The sequence below is a fragment of the Porites lutea genome, chromosome 12 (assembly GCF_958299795.1).
Source record: "Porites lutea chromosome 12, jaPorLute2.1, whole genome shotgun sequence".
Taxonomy (NCBI): domain Eukaryota; kingdom Metazoa; phylum Cnidaria; class Anthozoa; order Scleractinia; family Poritidae; genus Porites; species Porites lutea.
In genome coordinates, this window is record NC_133212.1 from 2375651 (window position 1) to 2390679 (window position 15029).

Sequence of the window (15029 nt, forward strand, 5' to 3'; positions counted from 1 at the left end):
CCAATCGCAAGACGGCGCTCTCAGAAGTTGCAGTTCTTATGTCCCTGACTCCACTGAGCATGCGCATGCACTCTTTCTTGATCGTTTAAAGAGTGAAGTCACGAACATTGATGTGCAACACACTGGCCTGCTACAAAGCAGCACAGTTTCTCGTTCAGTAACACAGCAGGCCATAAAATAAAATAAAAGCAGATAGTTATTTAACAAAATACCTTGATTTTAACGCGTTCGAGAGCAGACAAGGTATACAGAGAATAACATACTCCATACTTGATAAAACCGTAATATATGTACAGTTCTTTTTCATATGTACAACCAAGAAGACTTCGTGAATAAATAGCACATTTCATTTCCCGATCTGGAGAACATTTAAAAGTGAGACTAGACAATATACAATGGTGCAATGCGCTACAAGTTAGCGTTCATAAGTAACTAACTAGCGTACCCTTAACACTAGGACAAAACAAGAGAGGAGAAACAGGTATCTCCTCTTAGACGAAATCAATTTTTTGAAGGATTTATTTACGAATCGCGAATGCAGAGCACTAGTTTGAGTCCATAAGTAATATGAATTATTCTTGGTCTCAGAAAGGTCAGGACTCAAACAATTTCAAAAGTTGCGAGCGACATGTTTTCTAAAGATGTAAGACAAAGAAACATAAGAAATTGAACAAACTACAGACTTTCGACGCTTGACACTAAAGCCACCATCTAAGATAACCGCGCAATTCACTGTAGTTGAAGCCAAACTGCGGGGAACTGCTTTGAATTTCAAAATGTAATTTGCACTGATTAAAAAGAGTGCTAACTTGTTTTGTTTTTGGCCGTACACGCACGTAAGCATTTCACACTGTTAAAAACACTTTGCTTCAAAGTCAAAATGTTAAAATTTTACACACTGTAAAAACTGATGAACTCAACGTTCTGACCGAACTGCGCATACCCACAAAATAATTCCAAATCCACCATGAAATGTGATCCAGGTTTAATACCGGGTGAACGACAATTTTCTTTCCCGAGCTTGGAACAAGTACAAATTCCGAAACCCCGCAGGTATTGAAAGAACAACCTTCCCGAAACCCGTATCGCAGTCATAACCACTGTGTCTGATACAGCAGTGTCAAAGGATTGGTTATTGACCGATCCTGTAGTCATTTTCGAACCAGAAAGGAAACAAAAGAGAGCTTTAGATTCAAAGACGAGGACGACAACGAGTACAAGATTTTCTCAGTACTAAGTAGTGCTGTCGCGTGAACCAACGTCATTTTGGCGGGAAAACGTGATAGCCGGCGTCATTCCATTATAGTCAGGTCTCTTAGTGCAAAATATAGGCCGGATCGTTACAGACGTGACAAAAGTGTCAAATTTGGCACAGAGCTTCCTTAGCACCTGCCGATTAATACTGGAGGGGGTGCCCGTTACAAATGGTCCTAATTACAGATAAAAGGGGGGGTTAACTTTCACCTATAATAGCAGATTGGGTTCCCTGTGGTGAGTACTCTTCTTGTTTGATTTGGCTAAAAAACATTTGTTTCAAATTTTTAAGTTTATAATTTGGTAATGTTTAGTTGTTGTTACACTATTCAAAATAGTTTTACATGTATATAATATTGACTAGTGCCCAGTCTCCACACGGTAAGTGCGGCCATGTTCACTCTGCTGCTCAGGTCAGTGTCACTGCTAAGACTTGCCACTGATAATATCATTACATATCAATTTAAACAGATCACAAAGCCAGCTTTCAAAGATGTCATTAACATAAACCCAAATGCATCACATCCTAAACGACAGAATCGTTAAATTTTGACATGCCACATGAACGACTTCATGAACCGTAACTGACAACCCGCCCACTTTGTAATTGTGCAGCTAAGATCAGATTACAACTTGCTTCATTGGTAACCTTGTCCTTGAGATCGAGATAATGATTAAAACATGTCAACCTCGTCCTCAGGGGGAAAAGGAGGAGCAAGGGTGGTACAGTTGGTTAGTGCGCAACCTTCGGTGCGCGAGGTCCCGAGTTCGATCCCCTGTGTCAACACATCCTTATTTTAACTTCTCTCCTTTCTGTGTAGCTTTGACTAGCTTTAAATACCATTAAAACAGAGCATTAATGGAGAGTGGGGGTAAAAGGAGCGCACCGTCGACCTCAAGTTTATCAGTTATTATTACTTTCACGAGTTATTGCCGTAAAATGTGGTCGCTTTACCTTTTTCTGCCTTTTTAGTAAGTCCTGGGGATGAGATTGTAAAACATGCCTCTCCAGGAATTTTTAACACTCTTTATTTTTACACATTGCATTTAAAAAGAAGTGTATGAGGTCCCTGCATGCCTAGACACCTGTAAGGAGCTCATTCACTTCAGAGCCCTTGCACCAGAGTGTTAATGGTAGGTCTATAGGATCTTTCAAAAAAAAAGGATGGTTGTCGCGTGCGTTACAATTTACAAACAAACTAACTTCAGAAGAGCTGAAAGTTACAGGAACGAAGCCTCTTTTAGCCAACCAATGATGCATCATTTATAAAAATGAATGTAATTTGTTTGATGCAATTAGGCGAAGGCCGTGGTTACGAAATCTTACAATCATGAATTCCTCAAGAGCAATTCAGTTACCAACGTTTCACTTAATAATGCTGTGGAAAATTAGAGAAAATACCAAAAACAGCAAGGGTCAACAATAATTATGGCCTGTCCCCTTGTAATAATGGAGTGGTCATGATAAAGAAGCCCATCAGCCCCAACTTTGACCACTCAAACAAATTTCTGACAGATTGTATACCGCAAAACTTTGCATTCACTTATGCCTATGTTGCCACACCAGGAGCCTAGAAATGGGCTCCTGGTAACACCTTGTTTTTATTGCTGAATATCAATCTAAATAGCTTTACGAAATATTTTGTTAGTAGGGGTGTTTTGAACATGATTGAAATTTAGAGATGGTGACAAAAACGAACACAAAGTCAAAAAACGAGACGCATGAAACAACCGCAATCTAATATTCGTGTTACACCGATATAATGGCTCCTTTGGCTGCTATGCTGACGTTTTTGAAGATGGAAGTAGTATCACAGCTAGTCCCGGGTTAGGTATACCGTTTATTACCAGTTTCACGGTTCCCGAGAGTTAGGGCCTGTTAACATAAAGGTGGGGGACCCCAGGTAGGTGAGGTAACCTGCTTAGGTGGGGTAAAAAATACGTAACCCTCCTTTACATGCAATCTTACAACCCCGCCATCCTAGCTAAACACGTAAACAGGAAAAATGCTGGCAAACCACGTCTACGCTCACTTGCTGCTCTTGCTGCAACCTTCAGTGTTGTGGCTTTCTATTGTTACCTTTAATAATTATGTGAAGCCACGCACCGCCAAAGTGAATTTTGTGCGAATTTGATGTATCACAAATCCGACCCCGACTAGCCTGAGTTACCTTACCTTGAAACGTTGACATGGCAAAATTTGACCTCAGCTAAGAGGGTTACCTGGTGTGGCAGACGGGGCTACCCACCTTGAAGGGTCACCCAACCTATCATATAAACGTGATCAAATTAAAATTAGAGATTATATGGACAGGCGGGTTACCCCACCTAAGTGGGTTACCATGCCTACCTGGGGTCCGCCTCCTCCTTGTAAACAGGCCCTAAAAGTTAGCTCGGCGCCCTTTCTATAGTTTCAGCAGTTAAACCATTCACCATTTATCATTTGAGTCAATCTTGTGCCACTTGAGTCTCACTTTTAAGACTTGATAAGCTGTTATTATTTTTGGACATGAGTGGTTCAGTGCCAAATTTAGAGGCTTTATGATAAACTGTGCTGTTTTTTTGAAGCTTGGTCTAACTTGTTTCTTTTTTTCATTTAAGAGACCAGATTCTTTTTTGTTTGTTTTTCCTTTGTAAAGCTTACACAAACTGTGGGAATTGTAAATGATATGACTCGTGCCACGGTGTTTGCTTCTCTTTCAAAACATGCACGTGCGTCCAGCAGATAAAGAGAGACTGAAAGGCATCCAGGCCTATGTTAAGCTGAAAAATTAATAACCTCCTTACGAAAGAACTATTTTGGGTTCTGTCATTTCGTTATTTGCTCTTCATGAATAGCTGTCATTAATCCCTGATAATATGTGATACAACAGACTGTTTCACAATTTCTTTTTTTCTGAAATTTTTGTGTGTGAATCGCTATACCATACGCTTTCTTTAGCTTAAAGTGACATGTAATTACAAGTAATACTTGATAAATAAGGCTTAAGCCACACAATAAGGCCTCCTCTAATTGAAATACATTAGAAAAGGAGAAGAGAACCCCAGAAGCTGAGTACTTGCAAGTTATGAAGCAAAGACGAGGCCATCTTAGAAATGACTTATGAAAATGTGGGCGGACTGTGGACTTGCTTTAAGGGCACAGTAATAATCAACTTAATTATACAATCAATAAGCTAATAATGGATGGAAATGCCAGATGTTCGAGTGAAATTGTTGTTTACAACATGAGAAGAGCATTCTGAGCGATTTAAGGTATTACATAACAATTTTCAATCAAAACACCACAGGGACCCCAGGAGGTGAAATTTACAATAATTAAATCCTGTTTAGTAGGCTTCAGCGACATATTTGCATTCGGCACCCCCTCTAATATTCATGGTACTGCAATAAACTACCGCTGTGCAAAGTTTGGTGCTTTTGTCAACTCTGTAACGATCTTGACTTTAAGAGACCTGACTATTACGAGTTTTAGCGAGAATGTCGTAGTGGCGGGAACAAGTTAATTTTAGAAGTTTAATCGTCTTGCGACCGGGAAAGGGCTAAACCTTCTCCAATAAAAATAACTGCACTAATTTTTCCGGTGAAAAATAGTACAATGAAGCTCTCCGGGTTGAATATTTTAGATTACGCGAAAAAACTTTAAGTAAAATCTCGTACTCGTAGTCGCCCTCGTCTCAGAATCTAAAGCTCTCTATTGTAACCTCAGAAAACAAGCAACATTTCGCGATGCACCATTGGATTCCCCGCTACTCCGCGCTAACTGACTTCTGGGGAACGAGCGCAAAAATCATCATACTGATGACGAGTCACTACCCAGATCTGGGTAAAGTTTCTGATTGGTTGAAGCAAATTTGCCTCGCGCCGGGATCTGGGTAGTGACGCGTCATCAGTATGGAACTTCTGCGCTCGTTGCACAAATTTTATTTTGCGGAAAAACCAGTGGTGAAGTCGGCCGTTTTCTCAGGTTAAAAATAATGCGGGATCATGTTATTGTCAGTGTTAAAAAATGTAGACCGAACAGATATTTTCACGGACTGCGGTTATTTTCGGGGCAAATCTGAGGATCGTTTCTAAGGGTTTTACAGAGTTCTGTGGAAACCTGGAATGCGACACAAAGGTAGCTCACGCGTGTCTGGATGACTTTTACTGTCGAGGATACCAGGATATCTCGCCTAACGTGCGCTATCACGACATTCTACGACCATTTTCCGAAACCGTGCAGCTGAGTTTGGCCGACCGGTTTTAGCCGAACTGGGTGGAGATGGTGTCATTCTCATTTGATTGGCAGACGAAGGCGGCGAAGGAGAGAATTGTCCCCGGGAAAGAACGTTCGCATCAGCGTGTTTACTTGTGAGCGTGCGATTAGCTACCACATTATGAACATGACGGTCATGCGGAGTCAGAGGAGGTCTGGGAACGACATGAGATGCGGACCCGGCGGATACTCGTCTCGTCAAAGAAGGCTTCCGTTCCAAAGAAAACTGTCTTCTGGATTCCGAGAGTTTTCGCTTGTGTTGCCTGTGATACGAACACAGAGACAACGGGTCAGAATTTGCTAAGTAGGCGGGGAAAGGGGAAGGGATGGATGGTAGGATCTTTTTTAAGCCTCAACAGCGGTAAAATGCTTGAGAAATGATTGTAAAAGAGGCAACACAACTTAACTAAAACCCAAAAGATCAGAGGTTTTCCTCATTCCCCATATACTTACGTTATTGCACCTGCTTCGTTATGCAAAAGTTCTTTCTCGAGCTTCGTTCCCAAATCACGTAAATCTGCAAAAAAAAAAAAAAAATCGAACAAGCAACACAATTACATAACCCGCACTCGACCATGATATGGCGGGTACGATTCGTTAACGCTTTTCTTTCGGGATAACAAGAATAATATAAAATTTGAATGCTGGTGATAAAAGCAAAGCCAACACATGAAATCAGAACGTTGTTTTTAAATAAAAATGTTTTCGCGCGGTAATGTCAGGCAATTATTAAAGTCTTAAAGCATAAGGCTTCACCTCTTAGCGTCGGTTCTGGGTCAGGAGATGTTGTGATACTATCTCTGTAATCTGATTCTTCCATCAAGCAGTTCTAAAAAAGAAGAAAATTAATGCTGCGTTGTTGTTGTTTCTTTTCTTTTTTTCTTTAAGTATTAAAGATACCGTAACAGTCGTAGGAATGCCGGTTAGCTCAAATCTCGGGAAATCAACAGGATGGCATAAATGCCAAACAGACTACCACAACATTCTGCATAGGGATAGGATAGACAATTATGCCTGTAGAAAAGATGGTTTGTCGTTTTTTAAGGCGAGCGAAGGCAAGCGCGAAGCGAGCGAGGAGCGCAACGGGCAACGGGGGAAGGAATAAAAAAGCGAAAAAAAAATAATAACGCCTGCTCTAAAGGCTAACCTGTATGTACATGTAAATTGTAAAATGACATGACAAAGAACGACCAAAAGACTCATCTTTACAGCACCTGTAAAAAAGCAATGTCTCCGAGAAGCCCTTCCTTTTCTTCTACTAACAGCTGCCTGCAAAATTCAAGTAGCAATATAAAGGTCTGTAACTTATTTAATTTAACGATTTTAAAATTCAGGAAGTTATATCTGCGATGGTCAAAATACATTAAATAAAGACCTCGTTAAAGATTATACACAACAGTGGGATTTTTAATTTCTCCTTTTTTTCAAGTGTTCAAGTTAGTAGTTTACACGTACATCTACCACAGTGTAGACTATCATTCTTTGGTAAACTCTATTCAGTGTACATGGATGGGGTTTGTACATAGAGGATATTACACGGTGGCGCGAAGATATGAATTTTATTTTCGAGTGGCAAGACAATATTTTACGAACGAGCGCAGCTCGTTCGTAAAATATTGTTTTTGCCACGAGAAAATAAAATTCATATCTTCAAGCCGCCGTGTAATGTTCTTTTTATTATATAGACAAAAATACATCGATAAAATAATAGAGGGAAATTACCGAAATTACGTCATCGATAAACTCACGTGTGAGATTATGGAAAATAAACCACTCGGGTCCCGGAATTAGTTTACTATTTTTATGAATTTTACGAGTGGTATATTTTCCAGTAAAACTCTCGTGTCTATATAATAAAACAACATAATTCCCTACCTTAAATGATCAGTAATTCTATCAATTTCAAGCGCGTTAAGTTTGTCATTCATGGATTCCAAATGATCACTAAGAGAAGAAGTACACCTGAAACAAATGAAGATCAGCCAGCCTCATTAATAACTTCAAAATTGGCCCAGGACACATTCACCTGAGGTAAGAGAATACAGATTCCGGAATTCGGGAAATTTTTTCTGTGGAGTTCAGAATCTGGAAAAATTTTTCTGGTGGAATCTGGAATCCTGGGCTTTGGAATCCAGAATACAGCTCAAGGAATCCGGATTCCTGCTAACAATTAGAATCCGAAATCCAGTACCTGGAATCTGGGATCCACAGCATTGAATCCAGAATCCAAGACTGTCTTAGATTACCTTGCAGTGTACATGGAAATTGAATAGGTTTAATTTTCAGTGGACAAAAACCTTGTACCAGAATAATTTAAACAATATTGCATTCTTTTCAGTTACATTTTTCAAGGGCTATAGATGTAATTAGTTATCTGCAATAACACCAAAGAAAATTTCTTTTAGAGCCCGAGAAAATAAATGTCAAATTTCACAAAATGACATCTTGCACGTGAAATTGTCAGAATTTTATGCGTGTTTTCACAATTCTTGTGAAATGTGACATTTACTTTCTCAGGCTTCCGTGAGAAATGGCTTTGGTGTTATTACAGATAACAAATAATCATATCTATAGCCTTATAATTATTGTTTAAATTATTCTGGTACAAGGTTTTTGTCCCCTGAAATTTAAATTACTCAATTTCCTGATGGATTCTGTCTTAAACTACATCGTATAACTAAAATTAGTGCAATAAGTCATATAAAAATTATTTGCTTCTAAATAACCTAGTCTCTACATAATCTAGTTTTGCACTACACTGTATGCTCCTGTCAGTAGTACCAGTGATTTTGTTCCCTTTGCATCCTGCGTCCCTGATGCATAAAAATCCCCAAAGACGCAAAATAATTCATGGTATGCATCCCTTAGGATACAAAGATCGATCCATCTCAACATGTCTATTTGTAGAAATATCCCGCCTGTTCACGTAATTTCTGTGGCAGTTATTATGGCTGTTGTTCAACGATGCATATTTCTTTTAGCTTTTGTTGTGCTTTAAAATAGAAGGACTACCATTAGTGTGATACAGAGTTTTGGAGTCTGTCTTCAGATTAACTGTCTGGCTACATAAAGGCCCAGGTATTTTCAATTTCAGACTCATCTTTTTCTTAGCTGGGACTCATTGGTTCTGGACTGGGAATCTTTATTTTTCACAAGATGAGTCCCAGGACTCACCATAACTATTTGTAACAAAATCACTGCTGTACAAAAGGTCTTTTAGATCACCCAAATAGAGATTTTTAAGACCAAGTTAACAGATGGGTCTTTGAATTAACAGAGCTTTGGAGACACACAGCATATAATTGCTCAGCTGGTGTACTAAGCCGGTTTATACTCACCTACTACCATCACTACTGGGTGTGGCCCGCATGGGGGTTTGACGCCCATCTCTTGATGAATGTGCAGTGGATGGTCGGCTGGAAGAGCTGGAGGGGCGGCTTGCTAATATTGTGGAAAGAAATTTCTGAATGAAGTACAGTATTAAAATACTGTACTTAAACAAGATATCAAGATATCAAGATAATACTGTACTTAAACAAGATATCACGATAGTGCGATGTAGTGAAAATGAGAACAAGTAATTTCTGGATTTTATTACATTTGTTCTTATTCCGGAATAGAGATGGTACCCAAAATGGATTAATTAGTACCTAACACCAGTGCTTATAAAAAGGAAACATTAATTAAAATAGAACTGTGCCTTCTCAAAAATAGGCCACCACAATGGCGAGTTCTCCCTTGTGGGTTTAACTGACAGCAGTGAATTGTCAAACGGAGAGTACGCAACCTTAAAAATTCAAGATACTGCCAGCAAGATCCTTAAAAATTGCGATCTTGAAAGCAAGATGTTGAAAGATTAAGATCTTGTCTGCAGTATGTTAAAAAATCCAAGATCTTGCTGGCAAGACATTGAAAAGCTGCAATGTAAGATCCTGCCTGTTAAGTATTGGCAATTCATAATCTTGCTGGCCAGCTAGAGGTTGAAAATCCAAGATCCTGCAACTCACTTCTAGTAATTCACCAACGCTAACTCGCATTGTATGGCATAATAATATATTAAGTACTAATATTGTTGCATAATGTACATGTAAACTCCACTACATGTAAATAGCCAAGTGCCATGGCAGAGGCATTAGGGCATGAAAAATTTCAAATTTTCTGCCATTTTTCATTATGGGTTTACGACGAAACACATTGCAAATAGATTTCTATTTTGCTCTCTGTAAATTGCATTATTCTATAATACACCTGCACTGACCTTTATTGTCGAAAACATATTCCACTATATTGGATTCTTCTTTGCTCAAAATGGAGGATGCATTTCTAAAGAAAACAAGACAATAATTATTAGACAAAGAAACTTTCACACGTACAAAGACTGAACATATACAAAAATAAATGTACAGTTTAAGACGATAATGGCAGTTTATAGTATATTATAAAGAACAATCTTTCCAAGCTATAATCAAAACAATGACAGGACACCAGCGTCACTAAGGCAATCACATATTGATTGGGATTTGGAATTTTCAAGCACAATAGCAAGAATCCTGATGAGATCAGGATGGTTGGACAATCTGTGATGTGTCTAGCAATGTCCTAATAGCTTGACCTGAGTATTTTTACTCTTTGAAATATCAGCACAGGATACTTTAGGGTTAGTTCTGGGCAATTATTTGGCTTCCCGTTCAAGTTAACTGAGAAAACAGCTGACATTTTGCAAAGCCAGCACGATGCTCAGTGCTCAAACTGCACTCTATGTAATGCAGAATGAACACACTACTATTTCACTAACACACTACTACACTACTATTTCACTAAGCGCGTATACACTTGTGAATAGTTTTTTTTTTATCAGTAATAATATTAAACACATGTAATAATCTTATAAATTTTACACTTGGTCTCTAGTCAATATGATACACTTGTAAATAGTTTTATCTATTCGACTTTAGTTGCTACAATAGTTGCTTATTTTAATTTTTAGTGTTCCCATCTGGTGGTTCCTCTACTGCTATGTTAGTTTGACACTTAATATAAAGGTATTGATTAACTGTTTGATTGACTGGTTTCCCCGCAAAATAATATGTCTGAGAAACAAGCACAGAGATTCCTTACTGATGATATGTAATTGCACTCATATCGTTTTAGTGCTTTTGGTCGGTCGTGCCACAGGGGAAACTTTCTACTTTGAATCAGATAAAGCACTATCTACACTGTAGACCCTGTAGGTCTGTTTAGCGACATGTCATCAGTATGGAATTTCCGCAGTCTTTCCTCAGACATCATTCTCTTGTCCACGGGATTTTTACTTTAATATAAGCTCACTCTCATACCTCCCCATAAACTGAGAGCACCTTCCCCCTCCGTGCGGTCTTTTGCCACACAAACTGCACTGTAATTCATATTCACGTGACATTTTTTTCTGATTTGTATTAGAATGTCAGATAAAATATCTCTTGTAACATACTATCAGCATGCAAAGAGAGTAGTGTCCAATAGCCCCGGAATAGTTGATTTTGCCATCGAGTCAGTAAATTAAGTTTTTAACTGCCCGATGGGCAAGTGACATTTTTTGAGGAATTCGAATAACACAAGAACTGTGAAATCAGAATTATTCTGCTCGTCAAAGAGCTTTTGAGGCTAGTTGAAATGATGTCTGGGCTAGTAAATGCTAGCTTCAGCCTGCCCGAATGGCAAGCTGTAAAAGTGATTTCCTTTGCATCCTGTACTATAGTCACAATTTATAAAACTCATACCTTCCTTCCTCCTTTGCTCTTTGCTGCAACATTTCAACAAACATTTTGATTTCTTTTTTGAGATTCTCTCTTATCATTGGCGGTTCAGGAAGTCTGCTTAAATGCTTTTTTAGAGCTTGTTCTGTTAAAAACAACATACATATAACATAAAATTACACAAAATTAAACAGGTGAAAGGTAGTAAAATTATACCAGCCAACTTTTTCCGAGTCAAATGTGCAAAATTTTTATTGTTGTAACAGAAATTTCCAAAAATGTCCCAGCTACTTCCGTTTATTTCCAATGATTTTCCAAAGACTTCTGAACTTTGCCGCAAATGTCCAAAGATGTTCCAACGGCCTTTAAACACTTCTGAAGCTATTTAAAGACGACAATTTTTGCTTGCAGTGATACATTTAGGACACAAAGCCAATATACATTTATGGCACTTTTTTGGGAACATTTTCAGGAAATTGGAATTGAATTTTTGTCATTACACTGTACTTTTAGCCTAAAAAAATCGTCCAGATTTGTGTGACAGGAATGACAAATAATGCCGTTGACGGATGAGATCATTGTGGTTAGTCCGCAGGAATGAGACACGCATAATGGGCGATTCCAGAAAATATCCATACCATACCACGGACGGCTTTTAGGATTTCCGAAGGGGAGGGGGGGTTCAAGATTATGGAATTCTGAGGGCATGGGGGGTATTTACGATTGGAAATCCGAAGGCATGGGGGAATTCCACAGGTGGGATTTCTGGAGTAGAAAGTGTAGAGTGAGTTTGCTAGTTTGTAAATAAACTACGAACATATGACCGTGGAAGCAGAAGACAAGCATCGATAGATCAGACATATGTTTACGCTCATAACTTATAGAAGTGAACAGTAAAACATGGGTTTCACATTAACCTTGATGAATTTCTTGTCACATGAAAAAAAAACTGAATATGTATCTTACTGCTTGCAAGTTTCTTGTTACTCCCGTCCGATGAACAGTAAAAAAACTCGCACCAGTCCCTGGCTTCCAAGGAATGCCTGTCAGATTAGAACACTTTTCGTGCACACTACATGACGTATAAAAGGACGCAACACGACTCGACGGTATATTTGACCGCCGAAAGATTTTAACAGTCTGAATTTGAGCTATTTTGCTTTGTAAACGTCAAAACAGCACAAGAAAACAAAGAGGAGTAAAATTGCCTTTAGTGGTGTTTATTTTTATAGCCAAATTCGGACCTAAAAAGGAGTTTGCACAGCCTGGCTACTAGCGGTAGGTTAGAGTAAAGCTTGTCGCCTGGTGCTGCTAGATCACAGCCTTGAGGAGGCATAAATTCATGTTCGTTTGTTCATATAGGCGTTGCTAAGTCGAAAATGTACTTCCAAAAAAAACGGAAACTCTCAAGGGGAGGGGGGGTTCACGATTATGGAATTCTGAGGGCATGGGGGGGGGTAACACATTTTGGAATTTCCGAAGGCAAGGGGGGGATAAAACATGGAAGCCGTCCGTGGTTGGATATGGATATTTACTGGAATTGCCCAAAGAAAGTTGGCAGGTATATAAAATAACATACATACGAGGACAACTTGATGGGATAGCACTGCACTATGCACACAGTTACTATTTATAGACCTGAAATTCAGACAAACAAATAACATCAGCAATCCCTCACTTTTGTATGACTTTTGCCATTAAAATGTCACGTTTGTCTAATGAATAAAATGACAAACGTACGACAAACATTGCAGATTAGTTACTCTGGCATCATTCATGCCAGTGTGCTGTTTACCATAGATCATTCAATCAAATTTGGATATTGCCTAGATACAGTCGACTCCAGGTAACTCGAACCCTCTATAACTCAAACCTCCCGTTAACTCGAAGTAATTTTCATTTCCCTTCAGAACATTTTCTGTATAATTTTGCCCTCGATAACTCGAACTCCCGATAAGTCGAACTTTTTTCTATTTCCCTTGAAGGTTCGAATTATTGGGAGTCTACTGTATTTACATGTATAAGCTTACCTTTTTCTTCTTTTTCTGTCTCTTCTCGGTAATCTTGCCAAATTTCAAGCAGTGTTGATGCCTGTGTAAGGAAATGCTTGACAGTCACTTTCCCACTTTGTGTGAATAACAATAATGTTTAATAAAACTGTGAAAGGTTTGAACCCAGGAGTCATCTCAAAAGTAGGTTGAGTTCGATCGTCCGGGTGAACGTAGTCCTGAATAGGACGTTATCAACTGACGTGATACAACTTACTTTGACTCTGAAGATGAGTACTGCACAGGTTGTCGAAACGTCAGTCACTGTCAACAATAACAGTCCTATCCAGGACTACGTTCACCCGGACGATCGAACTCAACCTACTTTTGAATTGTTTAATAAGCTACATTGTACAAGTAAAAGCTTTGTAGTTTTGTGTAACAAGTTGTACATTCATTATAAGCAAGATTAGCTATTGACAAATAGTTAACCAACCTCCTTTTGCAAATCCAAAGTTTCGTCCACTAAATCTTCTCCCAAAGCTTCTTTTATCTCTAATCGTTCAGTTTCAGGGACAAATTCTTCAACTAGTCTCCATAAAGATGGTCTTATTTCGAATGCCTCAAGTCGCCATTCCATAGATGACGAATGCTCAGACATCGAGTCGTGTCCAAGAAGTACTTCACGAAGAAAAATTACATGACCACAAACTCACAAAAATTTTCGAACATTCTGCCCTCACAAAAAACGTACAGGGTTTAAATTTATGGCTTCATGAAGAACCAAATCGCACCTTGTGTTTGAAGTCAAGGACGCCATTTTGTTGCTCAGTACAAGGAAAGCTTGGTAACTTAGCCTACCAAATAACAGGCCTGGCAGCAAGGCTTATCCTCAGATCTCGCGCGTTTGACAAGACCAAGTGATTCAGGTATACGACTCGCGACTGCAATTATATAAATTTAATCTTTTTTGAACGATTCAGTTTGAATGATGTTGCACTTTTCTGAATTTACTGGATTATGGAAGGATGGGTGGGTGAAGCCTGTGTGTGAAACAAAAACCGATAAAAATAAAACACGAGGTTGACGGACAAATGACATCGTCCTCCACCCTTGTGGATGTGGCTTCGATCCGGCCCCTTTTCAGGAGCTCATAAGCCTTTGTAGGGTTCATCCAGGCTCGAAAGTCCAACCATCGTTCGGGAAAATGAGCCACACTCATCCCCAGCCCCCCCACCCCAAAAGGGGAGGATCAATGACCGGGTGTGATGGGTGCTGTCCCTGTAATAGGTATTAAAGGCGGGCCCGGAAATCGAGCCTACCTCGCAGTCTAAAACTTAACGATCTCTCACTTTAAGAGAGCAAACCGGACCCCTAGGCTTGAGTGAACCTTCTACTTTTTTGTTCTTTCATTTCGATTTTATTCAACAAGGGACTAATCCTGGAAAATCATGGACAAAGTACTGAGCATAAAACTTGAAAAAATGGCGCGAACTGGGAGGAAACGCATCACAAAGGCGTCTCTTTATGAGGTACGGCATGAATACTTTAAGTTTAATGGCTACTTATGTGCATTTCTTACTGTTTTATCGGATTCACGAAAAAATTCTCCTACAAATCCTTATAACTGCGTCGAGGCCAGGAGTATGTTGTCACTGTGTCTGAACTTCCCGTGATTAAATGTCTTTAACAAGTGATGAATTTCAACTCACAATAACCTACACAGAATATATACAAATTATCCCCTTAGTTCTCAAAAGTGCAAATTTCACATATGGTAATAATACTATTTTC

At 39.1% G+C, this 15029-nt stretch overlaps 1 protein-coding gene across 1 annotated transcript; it reads right to left on the bottom strand.

The window, feature by feature from the left end:
- Positions 1-4764: 4764 nt before the first annotated feature.
- Positions 4765-13893, bottom strand: LOC140921818 (coiled-coil domain-containing protein 24-like). The gene is made up of 10 exons (XM_073371819.1): positions 13732-13893; positions 13278-13338; positions 11272-11392; positions 9771-9835; positions 8851-8953; positions 7388-7474; positions 6727-6781; positions 6269-6341; positions 5966-6029; positions 4765-5775 (listed from the first exon to the last, which is right to left on the bottom strand). Exons 1-10 carry the CDS (start codon positions 13873-13875, stop codon positions 5430-5432), a joined length of 1119 nt encoding a protein of 372 aa, XP_073227920.1. The 5' UTR covers positions 13876-13893; the 3' UTR covers positions 4765-5429.
- Between the last annotated feature and the right edge of the window lie 1136 nt (positions 13894-15029).